The sequence below is a fragment of the Periophthalmus magnuspinnatus genome, chromosome 7, assembly GCF_009829125.3.
Source record: "Periophthalmus magnuspinnatus isolate fPerMag1 chromosome 7, fPerMag1.2.pri, whole genome shotgun sequence".
NCBI lineage: Eukaryota > Metazoa > Chordata > Actinopteri > Gobiiformes > Gobiidae > Periophthalmus > Periophthalmus magnuspinnatus.
The window spans coordinates 18,730,142-18,755,857 of NC_047132.1; the positions used below are offsets into that span (position 1 = coordinate 18,730,142).

Consider the following 25,716-nt stretch of genomic DNA (forward strand, 5'->3'; position numbering starts at 1 on the left):
TCTCCTCACCTGTCCCCACCCACCCCCACCTGTCCCTCACCTGCCCCAACCTTCCCCCATGTTGTGTGTGTATATGCAATGCTGAATGCCACACCTTGTTTATGCCCTCCACACAGCCACTATGCAAACTGTGCCTCCCACAGGGACAGTGGGCACAGTGTTGTTCTGTGGGCTAACGGCAATACTGTGTGTATTTACATGTACATGTGTACTGATAATGCATTCTGGATTCACCTATTATGAGACTAGCCGAGGCCACTTTGCCCAGTGATACAAGGGTCTACTACACTCACTATGTCCTTTTAAAGACATGAAGTAATTTTTTACAGAACCTTTATGTAAACAGCTTAGTCTTTATTTTTGGTTAACATATGAACCTTACTTTGCTGTTAGGACTTATTTGTCATGTATGTCTTGACATACATGTAATTTTTACACACTGTATCCAGCCAATGTATATGATCATAGTCAGACTTGTTTGGGTCATCAGACTGATCACAACAGCTTGACCCAGTTCTGTCATGTTGGGTCAGTATAGATGTATACAACTAATAAGAGGTTGTATATTACTAATAACAGGTTGTGTGTTTATGATATGTTTTGGAGGGTCACTTTCTTGTCTTTCTGACTTCTGGCCTAAATAGCAGTAGTTGTAATAGCCCATAATGGCAGCCTTTGCTTTCGCACGTGTAAGCCCAGTTTCTTTGTTTGCCTCCTGCCTCGGCTTAGTGGTCAATTTGAGAGGAATGAGCTCCGGAGTCATTCAGGGAATGTGGAAAAGTGTCTCTGTGTGTCACAGGGTTCCACCTGGGGAATGGGCCACTCTCAAGTGGACTTGAACTTCAAACTTTTAAAAATCTAATAAAATGGACCACCTAGTGAACCACATACCTGAGCCGGTAGGTAATAGGAACACACAAATGTGCATTGTCTATAAACAGGTGAGTAGGAGCTCTCACTTAAATGTCTGACCATAGGTGCAGAAACCCTCTACCAAAAAACTCAATAACACAGAAAATATAGTACTGATGCAAATTTCAAAATACACCAGCTGGGGCTACGCATTTGGCTACGTATAAAAGAAAACTCTACCCCTGCTCAAGGCAGAATGTTTTACTTATAAGTTCTTCTATAACTACTACAACTATGACTATACTGTAAATATTATAACTAAAAAAACACTATTATCACAGTTTGTTGTATTTCAACTTTCAGAGTGCCATAACAAAGACGGGACAGTTTGCACTTGAAGTAGTTTGGTTAACTAAATGATTAACCAATTTAACCTCGTTTCACCACTGCTGTAAAAAAAAAAAAAAAAGAAAAGAGTTGGTCCTAAAACACAGCTCTTGTTCTCTTTGTTCCTGGAAGACAGAACAATGTGCACCATTAAATAAACAAGAGAAGTGAAGTTTGATGGTTAAAATAGTACAGATTTTATTAGTTTGCATGTTATGGAGTATTTGAAGGTTAAAGCGGTAAAGCGGGCGTGAAGTACTTGTAGCCAGGGGCCATGGGTGCCTGACTGCACACCTGTCTAATACTGAGGCCCTCCACTCCCTGCGCCTGGTCCGACTGGTGTGACTTTCACGTTTGCACTCATGCGAGATTATATGATTCTGAGTCTCAGAGCTCCCACAAACCAGGTGTTCCTCCTCCATGTACAGCAACAGTACAGAAGCAGCAGGCTCTTTAACACAGCTCCTCAGATGCTTCTCCCCTGACAACAGCACTGCTTTCACTGGGAGCTTGTGAATACTTTATAGCTTTAGCTGTGGCCCAAAGCTGATTTGTTTTTGGAGACCTGCCGTGTAGTCAGCTCGTAAAGTGTGCACCTCTTTTGGCCTATCACGTTTCACAACAAGCTCTGGATGGACGGATGGCTTGTCTATACCTGTCCGGATAATAAAGGCAAATGCTAAAACGGACAGGCATTGAGCGTCAATTTGCTAAAAAAAAGTGGAGCCAGAAAATAACTTACAAGAGATTTAATGCTGCAGCAAATTCAAACAAGAGACTAATGTAGGTCAGATTTTAGAGAGTTCAGGTATCAGAGAGTGGTGACTGACATTTTGTATGGTAAAAATGCTTCATGTGATTTCAGAAACAAAGGCCAAGCATAACACCCTCGAGACGTGCAGATTAGAAAAAGCAGGTTACTACGCCGAAGATTTAATAATATTTAGTTTATGGTTAATAGAGAAGAGCAAAGTACAAAGTCCCCAGATGTTATCCAGATTGTAAGGCAAGACAAAATTGAGTTTGATTTGTCAGGTAATTCAGCTGGTCTTGAAGAAGAACTGATCATAAAAACTACACACAAAATATTATTGTAATCCTGTAGTGTTTGAATTCATATTTAATAATTCATCATCTTCACATAGATGTTTGACTAGGATTCCATCTTATTTTACTACAATCCTTAAATACATTCATTCCTCCCTTTGACAACAAAATGCTCTCTTTTTCCTTAAGCACCACTGCTCCTTAACCCATTTCAGTGACAAAGAGTGAGTTTGTGTGTAATTGCTGGAGAATTAGGCTGAGCTGTTGGATTGTGTCAATAACCTCACAACCCCCAGGATCATCTCTGGTTTTCTGAGTACACAGCTAACTCTCGGAGAAGGTGCTGATTATGAGATTTGGGGATTTGAGGCATGTTGGATCTATGGCCTGAACAGCTTATGGCAAAGTACACCATTAGATCAGGTTATTTCCATTCAGTTGTCAATAGCTTCTTTGTGTGTTGTGTTGGTAGATGCCTGTATACGTTGCTGTCCGGTTGCAGTTGTTTTGGTGCAGGAGCACGGGGGGGAGGTGAGGTTAAAGGGCCAAAAAGTTTGTGTTTACGTGTGAGATGGTCGCCATTTTTGCAGGCTTTTAAATGAGGGATTGTTGTTTGTTCATTTGAGTGTGCGGGAATCCCACAGCTCTTTGAAGGCCTCACTACATCCTGCCCATTTGATCCACATTAGCACACAAAATCCTGATGTCCTGTGCTGAGGACTGGCTGATAACACAATAGTAAATACATAATATAATTGTATTTATATATTGGCATGTTGTTGTAGGATTGGACAGCATGGCTTGTTTTTGGGGTATTCCAGTTTAGTTTTAAAGGGTTTTTTCCCATATACCAAAGGTCACATTCCTTTTGTCCAAGTACATTCAAACAGGAAAGCATAGTTAAAATGCTGTGGAAAAGTACGGTGCATTCTGTACAATATTTGTAGCATATATCTTTGTACACTGTTGTATTTGTTATTGTTAAGAAACTCATGTCTGTAATTTCATATCAAAAGGTAATATATGAAATACTATTTAAATGGTACATATTGTGTAAAATTGACTTTTATCACGTTAATAAAGTTATAGCAGTGTTGCATTATTAAGAGTTACATTTTTATTGATTCAAGGATGTCTGAGTAATTCAGTATTGTTTTTACGTTTGTGGCAATGAGTACTGGTATATCGTTACAGTTATCGTCACATATCCCATATTCCCACCCATTGGTGTAGTTATTCAAAATATTCAGAGCATATGTCTTGTTTAAGCAAAATTATTATTATTACATTTTATTAGCTCAGTTTGTGGTTCAGTCCTGCCTTGCATGCATACTTGTGTTTTCTACCTGGCCACTGAATGTGTTAATGTGGTTGTGCAGTTGGTGGGTGTCATAGAGGGCGCAGCTGTACCCATAGTCAGACCACCACACTTGTAATTCTGTCGCAGGGCATATGTGTCCTCTACAGAAATAGCTCACAAGTCACCTCCATCAGTGTATTACTTTAATATTATGTTTAGATCACTACATCATTTGACACTCTGGGCTGGTGGAGGGTCAGTGGATAGAAAAGGAGGACCAGGTTGTGTGTAAACATGAGTGTGGGCCCGCCTCCGCCGTAGCCCCTGGGCCACTCACCTGTTTGTGTGGGCGGAGTCTGAGCAGGATTAAATACTCACAGTCCCTGACCTGGATCCAGTCAGCCGTGTGCCACGTCCAGGCATCTCATCACGGAATACTGATTAGTGTGTCACTCTGCTGCAGGAATTCCTCTCTGGCTCAGTTTGTTTTGAGAGAGAGTTAAATGAAGTCCATTAACATACCATAGAGACAGGGCCCTGGCATTCCACATGTGTCAGTCAACATTTGCTTAAGCTGCACTGTCATCATTTTTTACCTATCAATTCAGTGTGTTGTCTTGAGATGATTGAAAGAAACTGAGAGCATTTGTTAATACTATCAACCTCTCAACCTCTATGTAAGCAATTTGAGAAGGTGAAATGCTCTTGTTTTTTTAAATACTAGTGGTCTTAAATTGGAAAGTTCAAGTGTAATATTTTAGGTTTATCTTACTGACAAAACAAACATTTGGCACAAATGCTTGTTTAACTAAGAATGCAGAAGATGATGTTTTGTTGGCTTGCTTTTTCAGAAGTAACACTGAGTTATTTTTACAAGATCTTGCAAGTTTATGTGAAAACAAAAGCTTTCTTAACCACTGCACTGATTTGTTTGTGATTATATAATGAAAACTTATGATGGTTGTGTAGCTTTCCATCACACTTCACACCATGTTGCTGTTTTGGCCTTGAGCAGAGCCACTGACATGACACGCAGGTAACATAGGAGAGCAATGCTGTTCCCATACCAGGTCATAACTTATAGTGGCTGAACATATCTGTTAAAATGTGATCAGTTATAATCAATCATACAATTTTAGAACAAGAAAATACATTTCAGCTCTATGTAACATGTTTGTTCTTTTTTGAGACTTGGTCACAGCGGTTCAGTTTAATTTACAGTATTCTTTCAAAATTATTATTGATTCATTAAGATATTTTAAACAAATATCTCTTCTCTTGTATGAGTATAGATCTGGTAATACTGTCACTATAGTCTAATTATTTATTATTCACCTTATCACGGAAGTTGCCATGGGCTTCGACATTATCATTCGGGTTGTATTATTTTCCCTGAGGCTGCTGATCTTGACAGCAAATAAGTTCTACATGAACTACAGAGCCGTTTTAAAACCCCCAGAGAATTGGTACAGTGTTGACTTGTTGGTGCACAAGAACATAAAATATTTTACACAAATTTTGATCAAAATTTATATCATATTTTCACCAAGACTTACTCAGATTTTCTACTCAAACAAATGGGATTTCCGCTTAACAACAAAATCTACCTCAATGAGAGCAAAAGCAGGCGGGCAGAATAAGGTCAAAATCTACCTTCTTAACACATTGGTGGTTAAGTGTTTTACTTTAAAAACTAATTTTGCCCCATAGGCTTGATTGGACAGGACAAAGGGGATTGCAAGTGGGGAGAGGCATTCAAAAAACTGTGAAACTGTGAAACTCACTACACTAAGACTGGCACTGAGCTCAATGATTTGTACATGAAAAAAAAAATGTTTTTGTGATAAACAGTTTATATAAATGTGTGTGTAGTGAAAGTCTCTAGGCTTGTGGGTGGTCTCCAGAATTAGGATTTCCCTGAAGTTACGTGGTGTGATGTCATGTCGTGTCTGGCTGGACAAAGCTGCAGTCTTTGGTCCAGTGCTGGTAATTAGTGGTCCAATGTGACCCAGGCTGAGTGAGAGTCACAGGCACACACAATCTGCTCACACCACACTGTGAGGACACTCCAGCCTGTCTGAGCAAACACCTCTGCTCAGGAAGCTTTCAAAATATAACTTCATAGAGAGACAAGATCAAATTTTATACTCACATCTATAAGTTAAGCACAAATAATCAATGATTGCAAATGTGATAAGGCCACTTAAGGCTCTCAGTTACAAAGAAAGTTCCAGTCAGCTGTTTCTTTGACATATTTCTAAAGATATTCTAAATTTAAGCAAAAAAAACCCTCTGTGGTAGAATTTTCCTTTTAAATGACAACATACTGATTTTATTTTATTTTTTTATTTTTTTATTATTGTTCATATTTATTATTAATAGCTAAAACAGCTAACTGTGTCTAGATTTACAATGGTCCCTGTCCTCCATGTGATATTTATGAGTTTATATTCTGGTTTATTGTGATGGTAATACTAATTTAAGACTAGTGCTGTAGTGCCCGCTTACTTTGGTTCAGTACACTGACTTGAAGCACATTTTTACATTTGTGAATCTTGATACAAAAAGCTTGTCTGGGAGCACTAATAATAAGGCCTGTCACATGTGCTGTGTAAAATATTATGACATAGTATTGCATAAAGGCTTCAGTACCCTGAGGCTGATTCCCCACTGATTGATTTATGTAGGTACTTTGACTTACCCTTCTACTCATTAGTGGTTAGACAGAATAAACAAAATAAAATAAAATGATAGAAGGATAGTGTTGATACACCTGGATGTGCCTGGGTGACTGATCCCATCTGGCTCCCTTCTGCTAGTGAAATAAACATAAAGGTGATAATTGCTTATCATGACTTCCTCTATCACCACATCACTACAATTGAACTGAACTTGAGCAGTGTAAGTTATGTGGCTAGAAAGACAAATAAAACCACACAGTAAAATCAATTAAAATCAAAGGCACTTGTATTATCTTGAACAGTGTTTTCCCAAACAAATGTCATTATTTTTGATTCAAAAGAAAGATGGAATTGAGTAGTATGTGAATGCAAATGTTTTAGTAACATTTATGAATACCATTAAAACAAGAAAATAGAATAGTACTCAAGAGTGTGAGACAACACTTTGGGTATATGCAAGACAGAAAAGTTTGGGAACCAAAATGCCAAATTATAAGATAAACAACTTGACCACTATGCTCAATGGTTTTGTAATTTAGAATAAATTAACATTACAGTCATTATCAGTAAGAGCTGTTTTTGATTTCCATGTGTTTATCTTATATCTGGGGACACAGGTAGGTCATGTTTATTAAACGTAATCAAACTCTTACATGCAGTTCCTTTAAAGTAAGGTTAGTTACTCTTCCTGTTATAAGTCTGTAAATAACAAAAGCTCTGTTGTCCTATGAAATAGTTTCAAAGTTCTCATTACATGAGAACATCAGACACTTTAATTTTACTAACAGTACTTATAATTTATGGGTACTCTACCTACTCTATCCAGTTCTGCTAATAGTTCTGACGCTGACCTAAATGTTCTGTGCTAAATTAACCAAAACTAAAACCAGTATTTTGCTATGCACTCAACAGTGACAGTGGGTACATTTACATGGCCAGCAAAAAGCTGATAACGTGAATAATCTCTAGTTTGTTTGTGTGTTTCATGCACAATAGAAATGTGATAATCAGAAACACCTGGTTTAAAAAAAAAAAAATCTCCTTCCTGCTGTGTGCATGTAAACATATCCATGTTTTGTTTAACTTACATGTAGCTGATATTTGAACTGTAGTTTTCAAACTCCAAAGAAGTCTCTTATTAGATTGCTCTTATTTGTTTCTCAGCTGTAGTGAACAAGTATCAGAGTGACCTCCATTATGTCTGCAAATCTCCTTTCTGTGCTACTCCCTGGTTCTGGTATTACTCTAGAAAGATCGCAGATGATCGTCCCTCTTTCTGAGCGCTCTTCGTGTGGCTGCTGGCATTAAAGGTATGCCAGCGTTCTTTTCATTAGCGGCTGTACGCAGACACGGCGTCTTACAGAAGCCTAGTGAAATTACAGGGCAACACTGGCAGCAAAGTCCATAACTGTCACAAATAACAGCCTGCTGCGACCGGGGAAATTACACCTCTGGCAATCGAATTTTAAACGCTGTGATATAATTGTATCAGTGCGAGGAATGCGCCGCACGTGACCCGGCAGGCTTTCAAATTCAGATAAATGTGGCTTATTCTCACTTTAAGTAATCTGTGATTTATCTGATTTTCCACAAAGAGAGTGATTTATGATGATAGAGATTATAAATTGCATTGTTCATTATATGCCTGTTATACGAATCAATCCAAAGTAAAGTTAAGAATAATGCTGGTTTAATCTGGAGTGAAAGAGCCCAAAGAGGAGGTAAAGCGCTACATCTAAAGTGGGATTAGAAGGAGCGGTTCTGAATCCAAGCTGCACTGTGTCTGTCCAGCTCAGTGGCTCTGTTCTGCCGTTCCCACAGCGTCTCAGGTGTCCTCGTCCTCATAAAGCGGCCTTTGTCCCGTGCACAAACAGGTAGCCATTTGTGTCTGGGGCTCACTGATAGCAACGCGCGCCTGCCTCCTCCGCCCCGGGAGCAGGTGGGGCTTTTCAGTGGCCTCATATTCACAGCACTGTACATGTGCCCTAAATAAACACCAAAATCTGATTTCCTCTCACAGATTCCCAGGACAAACAGTGAATCAAAACAAGGCTCAACGCCGCGCTCACTCCACTTTTATTATAGTGTGATTATACTCAAGACAGGTGTACTACACTCTGCCTAATGTATGTGTGCCATAAAGGTTTACAGTGCCTCAGTCATATAGCTCTGAAATGAATCACCATCAAAGGGGATCATTACTGCATAACCATGACAACCACTGTACATGTGCTTTTAAGCAAACAGATAAAGAGATAAAATGTTAACATTTAACACCTCCACCACGTGAGACTTTGTGCGAAAACAAGGTGCACTGTGCTCTTGCATTAGGTCACACCGAGCTGGTATTGTACTCAATTAGTGAATTCTGGATTAAGAAATGTGCTCAACTTTCACAATAAAAAATGTGTCTTTTTGTGCTATTGTGCTAATTTGCAAACACACATAAACCAATCTCACCCTTATTTCAAATCTACTTTAAACTGAAATTAAACATGTTATAACAAGATATGAAGTAGGGCTCTCGGCTAAGCAATTTGGCTCAAAAATTAATCATGTTTTATTTTAACTCATTGATGTGACACTGCTGACAGAGGATTGGCTGCAGAAAAGTCAATTTAAAAAACAAAGTGATCAGTGAGGATTTGCAAGGACTGAAACTAAAATTCAATTAATTGCCCAGCCATAGTATTAAGTGAATTTATAGGCTGTTAAGTTATTATAATTATAGTAATGATTTCAGATATAGGGCTTTCTTTAAAACGTTTCAGGTGCTGCAGACCTTTCAGTAACAACACCCTGGCTTTGTCTGTACTGTACTACTCCGTTAGTTCAAGTTAGTTGAAGCTCTTCTTTGAATGTGCCGCGTGTTACTGTTTGCTGTGAGCTGGTGTTTAAAGGCCAGTTAAGGATTACCTGTTCAGGAAGCAGGAGTGCTGTTCAAACAACCGTCTGCAGCACTACTTTATGAGCCCGGCTTACTGTCAATATTCAACCATACAAGCTGGCCAATCCTGACTGCTCCTGATAGATGGGACAGTGGTGGGTTAAAGGTGAGAGTGGTACCCCCCTTACCTTTTCCTTCTGTCCTGACTGTGGTATATTTCAGTTTGTGTGTGTTGTGGTATCCAGTCTCTTCTATGAGAGATGTTAAATAGAGGGGTGTGTATGCTGTGCTCTTTCATTAGAGCAGGAAGACACACTGCACCAGAAGGAGCTGTCTTTGTGCTGGCCGGACCACCGCTACATCCTGTATAATATCTCTCTACAATCCTTTTTATCTATAGAGTCAAAGTGGCACAGTGGTTTAGACTCTCACCTCATAGCAAGAGGGTCCAAGGTTCAATTCTGGGACTGTAGCCAAATCACAATCAAAGCTCTGCAGGACTCTCTCAGGGATGTGCAGACTTGGCTGAGTACAGACCTCCTGAACTTAAATCAAAATAAAACTGATATTGTTGTGTTTGGCTAAATTAACCAACTGCTTGGGATTGGTCCTCCTTTTATTGTTGCCCTGTAGCGAGGAATCTTGGGTTTATTGTGGATGCTATGTTCAAACTGGCCAAGAACATAAGCTCTGTCATAAAGTCCAGCTTCTTTCACTTGAGACGCCTCGCTAAAGTAAATCCTTACCATTCACTGGCAGATTTTGAAAAAGCAATCCACACATTTGTAATGTTGCATCTGGATTATTATAATTGTTTGTATTTAGGGCTGGAACAGGGGTCCCTGCAGCACTTACAGAATGCTGACAAAAACTAAGAGACAAGAGCACATCTTGCCTGTGCAAAAATATTTTGTGCAAAATATTCTTCAGCCATCTCTTCTCCCTGGCATTTAATTCTAGCTACATAGGATATCTTGGTGTTTTATTGTTTTATTGTTCTTTGCCTGTGTGTCATATTTTCTGCATGCCTGACTTGACTTTTGTGTGAAACACTTTAGGCAGCTTAACTTGTATTTTAAATGTGCTAAATAATTTAATTTAATTGCACAGGTATGTCCTCCAGGTACTGTGTTTTGCCCTACCTCCAATAACAAGCCCGCCATCTGATTTACCTGATTTTGTTGTCCAACCTGCATGACCCAATTAACTAATTTCTCAGCTTTGCCACCTCAAGGTATTATATTATTGCAGTGATTTGGCATTTGGGTGCAGTGAATGGAACATTTAACTTTTTGAGCCTACACTGGCAATGTGGAAATGTGTTGTAGTTTACCTATCCAGTTTAGCAATAGACATGGGTAGATACTAAAATATGCTTGGTGCTGGTGTGTAACAGTCGGTCGCGCTGATGGAATCCCTCGGTGACACAGAGCCAGGTTGGGAGTTGTGCTCAGTCAGCCATATTTGATTGCAGGATAAGTGCTGCATTAGAAACTTTAGACGAACTTACTACTTTTCTTTCAGGGACATGGCTTTCTTCAAGGTTTGGTTCCTCTATAAAATTGTACAATAAAAATGCCTCAGTGGTTTTTGAAAAGGGGCTTTGTGTAAAGTTTACATGTGCACTGTTAATGGGTGCCTCCATGTTTCCTTGTTTGGGAGTAGCACAAGCAGTATTATAAGCAGTGTATTCCTCTGGCACATGAATAATTTTCTATATAAAGTACTGGTGCTACTAACTAGGGCTAGACAGGACATACATACATATTATTTATCACAAGAATATTTTTGACATATTTATGAGTGTTTATGATGATGAACAGAATGACATTGTTTACATTGTGGAAAGCTAGTATTTTATATTTCGTGGTATGTAATAAATATTCAGGTTGCACATACAGACATATATTTATATATTTGCTATATGTTATTTTTTTTATTTTTTATTTTCTTTACTCTTGTCCCTCAGTTTCCATGGTCCCTTGGCGTCATGCTTCCGGGGTATGGACTCTCTCCCCTCCCTGACTTCCAGCCTCACCTTCAGGCCTTTGGCTGCAGAGACAGTCCCAGGATGTGGATCCCTGGTTCAGGAGACCCCCAAAGCCCGAGTGAGGAGCAGGAGAACAGACCACTGCTCCACTCATGCCATCACAAACATGTGGCTGTGTGCCAACAGGAAACACTGGCATTTATCGAGCTAGAGCCGACACTTATGCCCAAAGTGAGTGGACTGAGCCCCCCCAGGACTCTGAACGGGTTCAAACACTCGGTGAACGGGCTCAAGGAGCGGCGGAACGGACACAACAGAACTTACTCTGAACATATTGTGCTTCCCTCTCATACTGACACAGAGGAGCTCCCCTGTATTGGCCCCTCCGACACACCCCCTGAGCCTCTGTGTGAGGAGGAGGAGCCCTCAACTGTCCCTCAACTGTCTTCTGTCCCAGAGCACACAGACCCACCCCGGGCGGTTTCCACTGTGTGTCGGCCTCTCCATGCCGCCCTCAGCCTGCCTCTGTCTTTACCCCTGTCCTCCCTCTACTCAAGCTCACACTTGTGGGACTCTCCAAGCCCCTCCTCCCCTGAGGGTCCAGAGCCCAGTACCCCAGTGAGGAGAGCATCACAGGGATCACTAAAGGAGAAGTCCATGCGTAAGTCTCTGTGTAGTACTTTTGTATGTAAAGTATAAGTACACTTGTCCACAGCAGATATGTTCTTTTTTTTTCTCTCTTTTGCATGTACACGTCTACCAATGTGTACATGTCTACACATTGGGTTATTGCCTCATAGTCTGAACAATTAGCTCAGTTCATAATAACAAGCATATAAAGAACATACACTATGCAGGTATTATTCTCTGTTGAATGACTGTGTGCTTGTAGGGAGGAAAATGCAGGTGTACTCCCCAGAGAGCCCCACAGATGAGTGTATGAACAGCCCCCTCCTGGACCCTGACTTCCTGTTTCCCGGCCCACTGGCCTCATTCCTGGAGGAGGACCTGAGCCTGTCCTCTCTGGAAACCCTCAGCCCCTTGTCCTGCGACAGTGGCACAGATCTACCCAGCCTTAGCCAAGACGACATCTTCCACCTGCCAGAGGAGCCACTCCACATCACAGAGGACCCCATCCCTGGCCTCCCAGAGGAGAATGGTGTAGAGCTATCTATAGCCACTGGGGGAAGCTCTCTGTCCCGCAGAGGAGAGGAACGGCGGCGTTTCTCTGCCTCAGAGCTCATATCACGACTGCAGTTGTCCCAGAGGAAGAACTCCTTCACCCTGAAGCTGGGCAAGTCTCTGTCAGCCAGAGTCTCCTCTAGAGATAGACAGTGCTCCAGCCTCAGCCCCAACATGGAGCGTGAGTCAACATGCTCATATTCTACTCTAGTACTCATTTATTCTTTGAGTCTTTGAGTATTTCTCCTAGAACTTCATAGTAAATTATTTTTGTTATTCTAACATGTGCCAATTTACATGTAGACATCTGTTATGTTTCCCTTTTTTAGTTAAGTTGAGCTCTCGTCATCGTAGCTCAGGATGCTCCAGTGACAGTGCCCCCCACAGTCCTGTAGGCTCAACTCCACCTCAGTCCATCTGTGAGAATGGACTGCAACGATGGAGCACCAAACTGGGGTAAACATTAAGAACAAGAACAGTGTGTGTAAAAACATTATTAGCCCTCACAAACTGTAAATGTTCATGCCTTTTCAGAATGAGGAAAAAATCCATAGAAGAAGACATGTGTGCACTTCCTGCTGTCAGCAGCTCCAATCGCCTGTCACGCTTTCTTCCCAACTGTAAGTGCCACTCACATGTCCTTGGCTTTGGCACATTTAAATGTACTGTTACTAAGTGTGTCTTATCCTCTGCCAAAGCCATTCTGTACCAGGAGTACAGTGATGTGGCCATCAACAGAGAGATCCAGAGGCAGCAGGGAAAGGAGCCTGGCACCGAGGAGGAGAGCTCAGATGGGACACCCTCCCCCTCCAATTTGTCCCCCTCAAGTTCCTTCCGCTCCTCAAGGGGATCAGCCTTCGCTTTGTGGCAGGACATCCCTGATGTACGCTCCAGTGGACAGTTGGACAACTTCAGCAATGAAGAGAGAAAACTGCAAGAGGTGATTGACCTCATAGGGAAATGGCTGTGCCACCAAAGATTTATGGGAATATGAGAGCAAATATTGATGTTGTGGAATTTTCCATCCCCTGCATAGTCATAACTTATTTTTTCCTTACAATTGAGGTCCATAGTGGGACACTTTGTCCTGCATTTTTTAATATAAATATAACACAGGGAGAAAAACATTCTCCATCTGTAGGTGTGGGATTAGTAATTTCCTTATTGCCTTGTGCTTGTTAATTATTACTCAAGTGAATATATCACTCTTCCTTTTCTGGAATAGACTGTAAAAGAGCATACCCCCTGGACAGTCTGTGTTAATCTAACACAGTGTTTTGTTCTCAGGCCAAGTTTGAGCTGGTGTCCTCTGAGGCCTCGTATATCCGCAGCCTGACCATTGCTGTGGATCACTTCATGCTGTCCCAGGACCTAGCAGAGTGTCTGGGCGCCCAGGACAAGCAGTGGCTCTTCTCCAAACTGCCTGAAGTCAAAGACGTCAGTGAGAGGTGATGGACCACTCTGATACTCCAACATCTGTATCCCCTGGTCTCCTCTCTAGTCTCTAACTCCTGTCTGTATTTGGCTGTAGGTTTCTGCAGGACCTGGAGCAGCGGCTTGAGGAGGACATTCTGCGCTTCGATGTGTGTGATATTGTTCTGAACCACTGTGCTGCTTTGAGGAGGGTGTATCTGCCCTATGTGACCAACCAGGCCTATCAGGAGCAGACCTACCAGCGCCTACTGTGAGTGGGACGGGGGAGAACAGTAGATCGTTGTCTATTTATTATGTCATTGTATCTTAGTTTAGTGGAGTTTGAAATTAAGGCTGTAAGGTAAGTTGCCATTTAAACTGAAAATGCAGTTCCACAGGTCATAGTTGGCAAATGGCAAAATAAATTATCCCTTCTTATTAAGCATAAAACCCGTTGACCCTCTTTACTTTTATAAACATGTTGAGAAAGTTCATATTTCAGTCTCACGGGAATGAACGGCCGTTGAACAGGTACTCTTAACAGAATCCTGAATATAATTATATAAATTGTATATATGACAATATTGCACTGCTTACCAGAAAAAAAAAGTATTTCTTCCCAAAATTGTTCAGCCTTCCTGGAAAACCTTTTTAATGTTGGCATTGACCACAGACACTACATTCACTAATCCATTTTATATGAACTGATTTAACCCTCTGTATTACAAAACTAAAACACTATAAGCAAGAACAGATAACACATAGTGTAATACCAGACCCATGTAAATGACACACTGGGTATCTTTTCATTCCAGTGATGTGTAGAGCTCTTGGCTTTGTGCTGTGTCCCTGTCTCCCAGAGCCAGCTCAGGTGTTACTGTGGACATGACTCAACCTGCTCTGCCTTTCCCTGAGTAATCCCTAGCATTTCTCAGCCTCACATCTGTGCTGCGATACAACACTGGATTTCTGACTTAAAACCCAAACCATCCCATTCTATCTGCCTATTTATGCCACAGACAGGAGAACCCCCGCTTCCCCAATATTCTGTCCCGACTGGAGGAGGACCCCATCTGCCAAAGACTACCCCTCACCTCCTTCCTTATCCTGCCCTTCCAGAGGATCACGCGGCTCAAAATGCTAGTGGAGGTATGCTATCAAACACAAACTATCAACCTAATTTACAATGAGACAAGTTAAAACATGGATGTCTATACACTGTAACATTTGTCTATTTTAGAACATTTTAAAGAGGACAGCTCCAGGCTCACGTGACGAGGACACGGCCACAAAAGCATTCAATGAGCTGAAAAAGGTCATTATCTCAAAACAGCCACTACACAAGCCTTTGTGGGCCAAAATAATTGTGTGTGTCTACCCAGATCATCAAAGAATGTAACTCCAGTGTTCAGTCCATGAAGAGGATGGAGGAGCTCATCCACCTCAACAAGAAGATCCACTTTGAGGGCAAGGTGACTGCTCTGACTAGGACTTGTGTTGACAGATGCGATGTCTAAACTAATGGAAGCATACTCTCTTAATGTGATCTGCCAGAAATGTGTCAACTTCTGGCTCAGACAAGTTATTACATTTCTTTTACCATTTGATTCACACAAAATTACTCATAATAATCTCTCAGCTAAATTGATCTCACAGTCATTGTTAAGGTGACTTTCACAATGAATAAAAGTAGGTTTGTAACCTAGCTTGGGCACCAGTGCTTTGGCCTGCATATAGAGGACATATACAAGTATTTTTCATTATCTGTGTGGACAAGCCATGTCTCATGTGAAAACTCAGAGCCTCCAGAATTCCTTCACTGAGCTGCAGAAGCTAGTTAGCACTAATTAATGACTGGCTGCAGGACCCTTTTAAGTTCAAACCAACAGGATTTAGGCATTGGAGCTGGCAACCCTAAATAATAGAATAATGTGAGGCTCGTCTTGAGAACAAAAATGTCAGGTCATGTTTATGAAATTTGAGATAAAATATATCTGCCTATCCTTGCTTTAACGCAGCTGTACGTTGTTGTCTTTCAGATCTTTCCTCTGATCTCCCAGTCTCGGTGGCTGGTCAAACACGGGGAGCTGCTGGAGGTGGACACTCAGATGATGACCATCTCTGGGTCCAAACTAAAACTGCCCACAAAACCAGTGTACCTGCATCTGTTCAACGACTGCCTGCTGCTGTCTCGCCGCAAGGAGTGAGCATATATACATCCTCTGTGGTGTTTCATTCACTTCAGAGTCAGATAGTAATTTCTAATCATCTATAATCAGCTTGGGTCTTTTTAATTGAGAAGTGATTTGGAGCAGAGTTCAGACTTTGGAGGAAGAATCATTCAATTGTCAGTATTGTTTATTTTCAGGAAATTCATATTGAAAACCATCTTATTTGTTTTTAATAAGACAAAATCAAATTAATTTGAAAATAATGACCAATCGATATGTGAAAAAAGTGAACCCTACAGTCAGACATATTTTACCCAGGAAATAAATCTATATTTTAGATTTATTTCCTGGGATCTTCAAAATACAGAGATATCATTCTGAACTTGCCAGGCAAATAGATATGAAAAGCATGTGTCTTAAACACTAGTGCCTTCTATTTCTCTATTTTTATTTCTCTATTAATATATTTAATGTAGCATACAGCTGGCTTGGTTTTCAGTATTATCCTGTGTGCATGTTTTTATGAGATGGCATGTGCTACACTTGCCAAATGAAGGCTGATAAACTGAACAAGAAGCTCTGTCACCAGCCATTGTCTGAAAACATAATAATGCAGAGGTCTAAACAGCAGCTTTCTGGACAAACACTGTTTTGAGCACAAAATGTGACAGTTTGATGACTAAACATTTTTACACAGGACCACAGAATGATTCTGACGTGTTCTGACATGGGCTGCTCACATACCAGGCCACTCTGAGTCTGCATCATTTAACTGTTTGACATTATTAACATTACAACTGAACCACCAACAATATGTACAGTTTATCAGTTACATAGTTTAATAGTAAAATGGAGCTCTTGTTATAAGTGTAGTAAAAATGGTATGCCTTTGCCTTGCATAATGCTGGTGTTTTGTTACAGCCCATGGAAGTTCATGGTGTTTGTGCACGCTAAGATCGGAGAGCTGAAGGTGAAGGACTTGAGCCTGAAGCTGCAGGGCGTCTCTGGGTTCATCTTCCACCTGCAACTGTGTGAGGGCCAGCAGCTCAAACATCAGATCCTGCTCAAAGCCCACACTGAGTGAGGAGCCCACTATCTCCATGCACACACATATATGTTCAGAGTGTGCTCAGTCTAACCGCAATGTGTACTCAGGAGCGGGAAGCAGCGCTGGATCACCGCAATGTTCCCCTCAGATCCTCTGGAGGATATCGAGCAGGCCATGGACGACGGTCAGTGTGGACAATGTAAAAGATATTATTTATTATATATTTATGACATTCATCAATGTGTGTGGTTTCAGACATCTCTCAGGTCCAGTGCATCAAGAGCTATCAGGCCCAGGAACATGACGAACTAACACTGGAAAAGGCCGACATACTTCACGCTAAGACCATTACAAGTGATGGTACAGTAACAGTGCTATATTCTGGGTGTGCATGACTTTATCTTGTGGGAGAAAATAGAAATGCTTTATTTAATAAAATCATATAATTAATGTAGCTAACATTTAATGAACATTGCCCAGTTTATGTTGAGAGGTGTGTGAGCTGTAATCTGGAGTGTGATAGAATATTGTATATTTAAATGACCCAATCCTTTGGCCTGTCTTATCTTCTTGCAGGCTGGGTGGAGGGCATTCGGCTTTCAGATGGGGAGCGGGGCTGGTTCCCCAAAACCTACGTAGAAGAAATCACCAGTCGCAGTGCACGACTTCGCAACCTCAGAGAAAACATCCGAATCAAGTGTGTGACGGAGAAACTGGTGGGAGACTGACCTGTGCCACAGCAGTTCTCACTTGGACAAAACTCGTGTGTATTCCAGGCCTGTCCCAGCACTACAGCTGATTACAGAAGAGTATAATTAGGATTAGGTGAGAAACTACTGGATGACCGTCTTATTCACTGGACATTTTTTGGGGCCACAATGGAGTTATTTAAAACTTTTAACCTTTTATAAAGGTATTTATCAGCAGTATCCTCAAGTAAACACAACATGCACATTTAATGGCTATAGTAGCCAAGTCTTAATGCACACTGGTGGGGAACAAAACCATTGTAATCAAACCCTTCCAATCCAAATGAATTGTAACTATTTAAGGAAGACATTAGTGTGGTCAGTGCATATTTGGCCAGGTACATGTCACTGTTCAAAACATGACATACACATACCCTGTGCATCTGAGGGCAGGCGGCTCACTTCTTTTGGTATCACAAACAACAGTGGACCTGAACACTCTAAACTCGTCTGTCCCTTGAAGTGCTTGTATTTTTTACTGTAGCTGGTGTCTCTCTGGAGAATTTCCTGTAAATGTCCTTCACTGTAGATGAGACTATGTATAAAGAGTAGATTAATTTACTTATATAATTTATATTTCAAATGTTTTTATTTCTTATTGGATAAAGACTGTTTTATGCATATTTTTTTTTTAATATTATCATTATCAAGAGATGCACGCACTGGAGGTTTATTCACCAAACACAACACTACTGTAAATGTCTAACCACTGAAATAAAAACTTTTCTATGCCAATAATTCAGACTTTCAATTGTATTTTTATTCATAGTTTTGTGTGCATCATCAAATGTGTCTCATACTCAGTTAACACGTCCTTTTTAAGAATTTTATTTTGCAACAACAAAACTTATATATGCACACTATCTACACATAAATATAGAGTCAGTGAACAGTGACTGGCTCAACTGTGCCCGTTCAGGTGGCAGTGCTCTGATATGATTGGTTCCTGGGACTCAGTGCGGCTCCGGTGTTGCTTGGGTTTAATTGGTGGAGGAGCAGGCTTTATGCTGATGTAGCTGCTTCTGTCAGGCTGTCAATCACACAAAGTTCTATTCAGGTCACACATCTAGTCTGTTTTTACATTTTAATGATACTGTGTTTGATCTCTCTTCCAGCATCAAGTACAGTATTTATGGAAGCTCCACAACACACTGTCCTGCCAAGTGTGTTCAAATACATACTTTAGCAAAGCTAATTGAATGCTTGAGTAAAGGAGGAATGTCCGCCAGTAGATATAGGAGTATGGAGAGGTTATCAAGAGTGGACTTAGCTTCCCCCTTTTAACTACCGCAATCTGTGCATTGTTTTTACAAATGTATACGTGTACCTGCTGAAGGTGGAACATCCAGGTCTGATAGTCCTGCAGACAGGTACAGGACACCTGCAGGGGTTCCACAAGTTCACCTGAAACGCAACAGTGCATAGAGAATACCATATGACCAATGACTAATGCTCCTATTTTAAAATCAACCTAAATTGCCCAAAATGCTTTCATTTTTTCCCATTTTTCCATCTTTCTAGACACTTACAAAACTGCTCATATTCAGGATGCAGCTCATTCCCTGGGCCCATTTCAAGTGTGAGATCCTGATTCTCTATAGTAATAGTTGATATGTATGCAAAAAGTAATAAACACAGAAATTAAATAGTCTCAAGACAGTAAAAAGCTATAAAGTCCTTTATCTTTATGGGCCTCAGTAAATAAGTACAATATAGCTCAGCGTCATGGCAGTGTTAGAGATATGATTGTAGGGCTGCAACTAGTGATTTAGTAGTTGAGAAGACTGTGATACATTTTTTGATTAGTCAACAGGTCAAACAGTCTTTTCCAGTACATTGATTTTTAAATTATCAACCAAATAAAGATTGAAATATGGTGACTGAAGGCTTTTAAATAAATACAATAATACTAAATATTTACAAATAAAGTTAAATATTACTTAAACTGTTTAATTTTTGACTAAAAAATGTGAAATTGATGGTGTATACCTGTGAGTTCAAATTGTAATCGCCCGGGCTGGGCAGAGCGCTCCACTGCTCTGATGCTGCGTCGGGCCAGTCGCCCCTGTCACAAACATGAACATAATGAGTGCATGAAGGGTGATCCAGTCATTTACAAAGCAGATCTCATATAAATTAGTTAGACACCAAGCTGAACTTGTTTATTGTAGCAGTATAGGAGTAAGTGTAGAATATACATGACCCCAGGAGAAGATCTTCACTCACCTCGTATCGAAGGGACGTCCTCTGGTTGTCCAGTGAGAGCAGAAGCACTTCTTGAGGAAATAGGACCATGAGACTTTCCTGAAGACCCTTATGGAAAAAATACACTAGTCAACCAGAGTAAGTCTTGAGTTTTTATACATATATTTTGATACTATGATTTTACTGACACAGACTTAGTATACAGTTATGAGTACGGTACTTTTTGGACAACTGCTTGTGTGTATTTGGCTTTCTGAGTACCACCAGATTTAAACCAGGTCTAAAACAGGACTATTTTAGGTATAAACTAGGTCTAAACTAGGACTAGACAATTGATATATTCTAAACAAGAACTAACCCAAAACAAAACAGGGATTACATTGCCATACATTTGAATTAAAGAGGGGTCACTCGTACCATAGTTTGAGAACCAGTGCATTACTATCAACATCACCACCTGAAATGTGCTTGAATCTATGGCAATACTTTCTTGAGCACTGCAGTCACCTGTCTATGTGAGTTAAAGATGTGGACTACAGAGAGGTACGTGGGCTGTCCCATGTGCTGGATGGGGGGGCCCTCCCACTGCCAGACTGGAGCATGGAGAAGGTACTTTTTCACTTCTTCCCTCTTCCACTGCTCATCACAAGGTAACTACAGCAAAAATACAGCAAATATTTCCTGTTTATCTATGTTGGGAAAAAATGTCAATTGCACCAGAGTTGATTCTAGTTACCAGATATGAGAGTACGCAGTGGGCAGGGCTTGGGGACAGTGTTAGTGACTTGTGCCTTCTCTCCTCAATCAGCTGTTTCCATGTGTGCAGTTCTGCAGCAGTGGCACAGACAAACACTTTGGGTTCTACAACAGGGCCTGTACAGACAGACAAAATACTGGACTTTCAGGGATTTACTTCACACATGTGGAGAAAATACAAAGATACTTACAGCTGAGCTCAAACGTGTGAGGAGGTAGAGAGGAGTCCTGGCACACAGGGGTGAAAGACATGCCTGACACAGGAAGGATGCCCTGGCCACGAGGAAGAGAAAGTATTTTAATATATTATATATTTACAACATGCACTATTAAGGAGAAGTTATATACATTGCAGTACCACACTTCAACCACATTACTCCAATGGATGTGTAAGTACAATACACTACCCATTGCAATCATATTACTGTACATTTGTACTAATGTATCTAAACCAGGGGTGTCAAACACATTTTCACTGAAGGCCACATCACCAAAATGGCTGCTCTCGAAGGGCCAAATGTAAAATAAACCTAACTCATTTTTAAACTTGTTAATTAATGTTTCTGTATTTATTACTTATTCAAGTTACAAATATTGCATATGCATTTGCCTAGATTTAAAAATATGGCTGTGTAACTGCGTATCTCCTGATAAATTTAGATTTTAAGACTATCATACCTTTTAATTTACCCTGTCGAGGGCCACATAAAATGATGTGGAGGGCCACATTTGGCCCGTGGGCCTTGAGTTTGACACATGTGAACTAAACTGTATGAGTTGGTAAAACAGTAAACTCCTTGTATTCTGAGTGTCACAATGTAATTCCGCAGTTAAACATGCACAGTACCTGGTAAACAAAGTCATGTGTTGAGTGGTCCACTGACAGCAGCAGCAGGTGGTAAGAAAACAGAACCACACAGCACTCTGAGGCTTCCTGCGGGAAAATATGATGTCCATGTCACTCTTGTTTTTGTGCAAGCTCAAACTTCACATGTATCTTTATTTGTGAGCTGTGTACCTGAGTGTATTTGTTGTACAGAGACAGCAGCGAGGAGTGGAGGATGTCTCCATACTGGTGTGCAGGCTGGCCCTCCCAGCCACCGATTGGTTGACCGAAGAGGATCCTGTGGTGCAGCTCCTCTCTGCTGAGGCCCCACAGCACCTCCTGGAGGTGGTAATGAAAACTGGAACATGTGTCTTAATGAGATTGACTCCAGAGACTGACTCTGGTTTAACTCCATTCCAGACAATAAGTAGCAGGAAAAACAATACATGCAGAACACATTTAACATAAGGAAAACTTGCCCATGACACCTACAGTTCACTCAATCCTGAAATACTGAGTCATGTTTATTTCCTGTAAATTGTGAATCATCAAAACCAAAATAAAGTCCCTTATTTAAGGAAGTTCTCCAGTGTGTACCATGGTACAATAATAACAGACTCAGTGTCATGAGGGGTCATACCTCCTGTGGCAGCTGTGGGACAGAAGGATATCGGGGTGGGGGCCGGGTAGGAGGGGACACAGGGGGCTCATCTCTGCTGGACTTCAGCTGGAGGCGGCTGTCCCCTAAACTCCACACTCTGAAACAACACACACAGATCACATCACAAAAGCAGTGGTACCTGTTTAAACTGAACTTAAGTGACTGCTAGCAAAAGTGCCCAGAATGATACAGGAGATAATGACATTTAACCCAAATAGCTTTACATGATAAGCTTGGGACCTGTAGTACATGAATCAGCTTCCAAAAAGACAAAGGAGACACTGGCTTGTGTGTCATGTAAATGTTTAAAGAGCATCTAAAAGTAGGGGACAAACAGGCACAAAGTGAAGTGGTTGCAGTGAATAAATGAGAATCAGCGGGAGCTGTCAGTGGTTGAGAGGAGCGGCCGGTCTGGAGGGGCTCGGAGTAGCCAGACTTAATCTGATTACAGGAATATTACTGCTGTCTCTATTGGACACACAGACACATGTGGCACACGCATGTTTCACATTGGTTTTACTTACTGGTGCACACATGTAGGTCTTGATAAGAGTAAGGGTTTGCGTCTTGCATGTAACAGCCTTTTTATGTCATAAATATCATATTTTGCTACACTCAATAACTTTGTAATTCAACATTGAACCCCACTATAACTTGATTAAATGCTCTCAGTGTCTTTCCTAAGTGAGGTATTGGCCCTTCCCCCTTGATTAGCTATGTAATTCAGATCCATCCTTTGTGATGTGAGCAGTAATATTTGGCGGGCACAGAAGTGATTAGCCTCAGACCAAACAGACTCTGCCACTGTCTTATTCTAATCTCCTAATCACTTCAGTGCAGCATCACTGCACCCCACTTCACTCTGAGTAAATAGAAGACTATTCAACCAACTGCACATAATAAGAACAAATCATATGGATACTAGTTTCATTTCCTTCAAAACTCCTTCCTTCAAAGAAAAACGTGTTCAAAGAGGAACAGAAGATAGTCCAGTTTGGACTATTTTGTTTGAGCACATGAGAAATAAAATACCAGCTCAACCAACCCACACACTGTGGTTCAGTCAGCTATTGCTTCCTCTTAAAAAAAAAAAAAATCAAACATATAAGTTCTTTACAGATATTCTTTATCTATATTGGTTATAAGTAGGTGATAGGGGAGTGATACTCAATACTCATAACTACATAGGTGTGCATGATGGCCAATATAAAATACAATTTTCTATGGTCTTTTCCTAAAGTGACCTAATCCTTCTTATTTTAATTTTAATACTTTTTGTACCAGGCATCTTTAACAGACACTACTAAATGTAAATCCATATTTTAAAACTTTTAAAATATGGATGAAAATATGGATATATATATATATATATATATATATATATATATATATATATATATATATATATATATATATATATATATATATATATATATATATATATATATATATATATATATATATATATATATATATATATATATATATATATATATATATATATATATTTTTTTTTTTTTTTTTTTTTTTTTTTTTTTTTTTTTTTTTTTTTTTACATATCTTCAAAGCTTAAAGCTTAAAAATTTTGTCAACACAATAAACCTGAATTTCCAATTTGTTACATCGCATACATTTTAAAGGAATTTGGTTAATTTGTATTTCATATGATAATGCAGGTAGTTAGGTAAGATCTGTTTCAACAGAAGCCATCTTTTTACTTTTGCACAGCAAAAATGAATGTTCAAAATACAATAACTTTACATATACCTTTTACAGTGATTAGGTAAATTTGTATTTCATATTATGAAATTGGTAGTTGAAAATCCATAAAAATGTTAATTACAATATTAAAATTCCTACTGATTATTAATAGTACTGTACATTTACTTTACGTGCGGCCAGTTCTAATGAAGATAATTATAGTCGTCATTCTTCTATAGTGCCTCGACTGAGTGCACATGTACTTTGGCTCACCCCAGGTTGTCCACAGGTAGCTCCAGCAGCTCAATCTCGTCTGGTCCCACCTCATCCACTCCGCTGTGCCTCTGGGTCACACTGCAGCACCCCATGACGGTTCCAGAGCTCCTCCTGTCTGCACACTGACTACTACCATCTGCCCCAGAGCACACCCCACTCTGAGAATACTCTAAAACCAGGATAACACCGACACTGGCCCTTGAAAAAGAGGATGAAGGAGGGGTGCTGTTAATCTCCAGTTCCCCCTTTTCACAACCATGGTCTGTCGTTCCAAAAACCTCAAATGCAAGATGTTTTAGGTGATAAAGATGTTGCACTGCAGTTCTTCCTTCCTTCCTGGTTGCTTATACTCACAGTTATGCGGTTATTCTAGAGATGCTGGTTTGAGAATGGATGGTGAAAGAGTGCACGAGGAGTCTTCGTGTCCAAGGTGTGTTTTGAAGCCGTGTCCAGGTTGAGGATGGGTAAACATCCTATTAGGAAACCAGTGTGTTTGTCTATATGGAATATGAAAGGCTGAATGAGGAGTTAGGAAATGGAGAAGTATCAGCAACAACACACCACAACAGTGCAGCGTTCTGTAATGTTCTGTGGTCTGGATTACATTACAGGGAGGAGGGTTGGTGAGCTCAAGAACAGTGGCAAAACGTAGGTATCACTGGCAATAAAAAAGTATTGAGACTATTAGAGCAGTTTAAAAAGGAGTGGAAATTGGGGAAAAAAATTAATAATAATTCAGTTTAGCTATACTAAAGGTGCATTATGTCACTTTTCTGGTAGAAGGTCAGCACAAGCAGATGACCAGGTCCATGTTACAGGTCAGATCTGTGGATAGGTGTCCCTGCTCACAGTAAGAATGCATATCTTTCAAAGTAACTTCTCAATAAAAATACATAATAGATAAGTCATGGAGATGTACTGGTGGCTGACCCTCTACCAGAAAAGTTACATAGTACTTCTTTAAATGTACTATACATTTCTATGGTACTACTATTATAAATATATTTAGCTATAGAAACTGACATTTATTACAAATAATTTTCAGAATTTGCAACACAGTACAAGAAACTTGTGTATAATTAAAACTCACAGTAATAAGTCATAAGCTGTAAAGTTGGTCATTCTGACAAACTGTCTTTCCCACACCTATGCTCCATGGAAAAGAGACAGGTTGTGATTCAAGTCATTCAAGTCAGTCATTCAAGATGTATTCCACATATAGATATTATGTAGCAATATTTAACAATAAAGAATAATCCTTGTGCCTTCTTAATGATGGCTGAAAAAGAGCTGTGACTTCTCTAAACTTCTCACAAGCCTCACACCCAAAGCAAGTGATAACTGTAGCCTTTTATGTAACTTTTGAAAAGTGGACATGAGACATTTCAGACTGATGGACTTTCCATCAGATTTAATGCAACAAAGAATTCACAGAATAATTCTGTTTACAATCAATGCCCCATATTGATCAGCTACTGGGCATTATGCTACAACGTAACATTTTGCGGTGCAATTATTCTGAGAAAAAACACAGTTATTACACAGTTATTGCCACAGCTGGATTACTATTCCATGTGACTTTAA

The 25,716-nt window shown here is 40.2% G+C and overlaps 2 protein-coding genes across 2 annotated transcripts in view; one reads left to right on the plus strand and one right to left on the minus strand.

Moving 5' to 3' along the window:
- The window catches only part of arhgef19 (Rho guanine nucleotide exchange factor (GEF) 19), a 20,494-nt gene extending 2,053 nt beyond the window's left edge, over window positions 1–18,441 (plus strand). Inside the window, exons 2-16 of the mRNA XM_033969591.2 lie at window positions 11,124–11,805; window positions 12,037–12,507; window positions 12,656–12,782; window positions 12,861–12,946; window positions 13,025–13,266; window positions 13,614–13,774; window positions 13,858–14,010; window positions 14,759–14,888; window positions 14,980–15,054; window positions 15,122–15,211; window positions 15,779–15,942; window positions 16,832–16,990; window positions 17,066–17,142; window positions 17,214–17,318; window positions 17,535–18,441. Coding sequence (XP_033825482.1) covers window positions 11,145–11,805; window positions 12,037–12,507; window positions 12,656–12,782; window positions 12,861–12,946; window positions 13,025–13,266; window positions 13,614–13,774; window positions 13,858–14,010; window positions 14,759–14,888; window positions 14,980–15,054; window positions 15,122–15,211; window positions 15,779–15,942; window positions 16,832–16,990; window positions 17,066–17,142; window positions 17,214–17,318; window positions 17,535–17,686 — 2,853 coding nt within the window. The 5' untranslated portion in view covers window positions 11,124–11,144 and the 3' untranslated portion in view covers window positions 17,687–18,441. The remainder of the gene's footprint in view (window positions 1–11,123; window positions 11,806–12,036; window positions 12,508–12,655; window positions 12,783–12,860; window positions 12,947–13,024; window positions 13,267–13,613; window positions 13,775–13,857; window positions 14,011–14,758; window positions 14,889–14,979; window positions 15,055–15,121; window positions 15,212–15,778; window positions 15,943–16,831; window positions 16,991–17,065; window positions 17,143–17,213; window positions 17,319–17,534) is intronic.
- Window positions 18,442–18,556: 115 nt separating this feature from the next.
- LOC117373539 (pleckstrin homology domain-containing family N member 1) lies at window positions 18,557–24,410 on the minus strand. The gene is made up of 11 exons (XM_033969594.2): window positions 24,130–24,410; window positions 22,135–22,252; window positions 21,687–21,833; window positions 21,516–21,602; window positions 20,860–20,941; window positions 20,649–20,785; window positions 20,420–20,566; window positions 19,934–20,020; window positions 19,697–19,772; window positions 19,035–19,111; window positions 18,557–18,737 (listed from the first exon to the last, which is right to left on the minus strand). Exons 1-11 carry the CDS (start codon window positions 24,222–24,224, stop codon window positions 18,609–18,611), a joined length of 1,182 nt encoding a protein of 393 aa, XP_033825485.2. The 5' UTR covers window positions 24,225–24,410; the 3' UTR covers window positions 18,557–18,608.
- Between the last annotated feature and the right edge of the window lie 1,306 nt (window positions 24,411–25,716).

Coding starts and splice junctions, on each gene's coding strand:
- LOC117373539 (XM_033969594.2), bottom strand. CDS start 24,224: ATGGGGTGCTGCAGTGTGACCCAGAGGCACAGCGGAGTGGATGAGGTG. Junction 21,834..22,134: donor TCCCACAGCTGCCACAGGAG/GTATGACCCCTC, acceptor TACCACCTCCAG/GAGGTGCTGTGGGGCCTCAG. Junction 21,603..21,686: donor TGTACAACAAATACACTCAG/GTACACAGCTCA, acceptor ATTTTCCCGCAG/GAAGCCTCAGAGTGCTGTGT.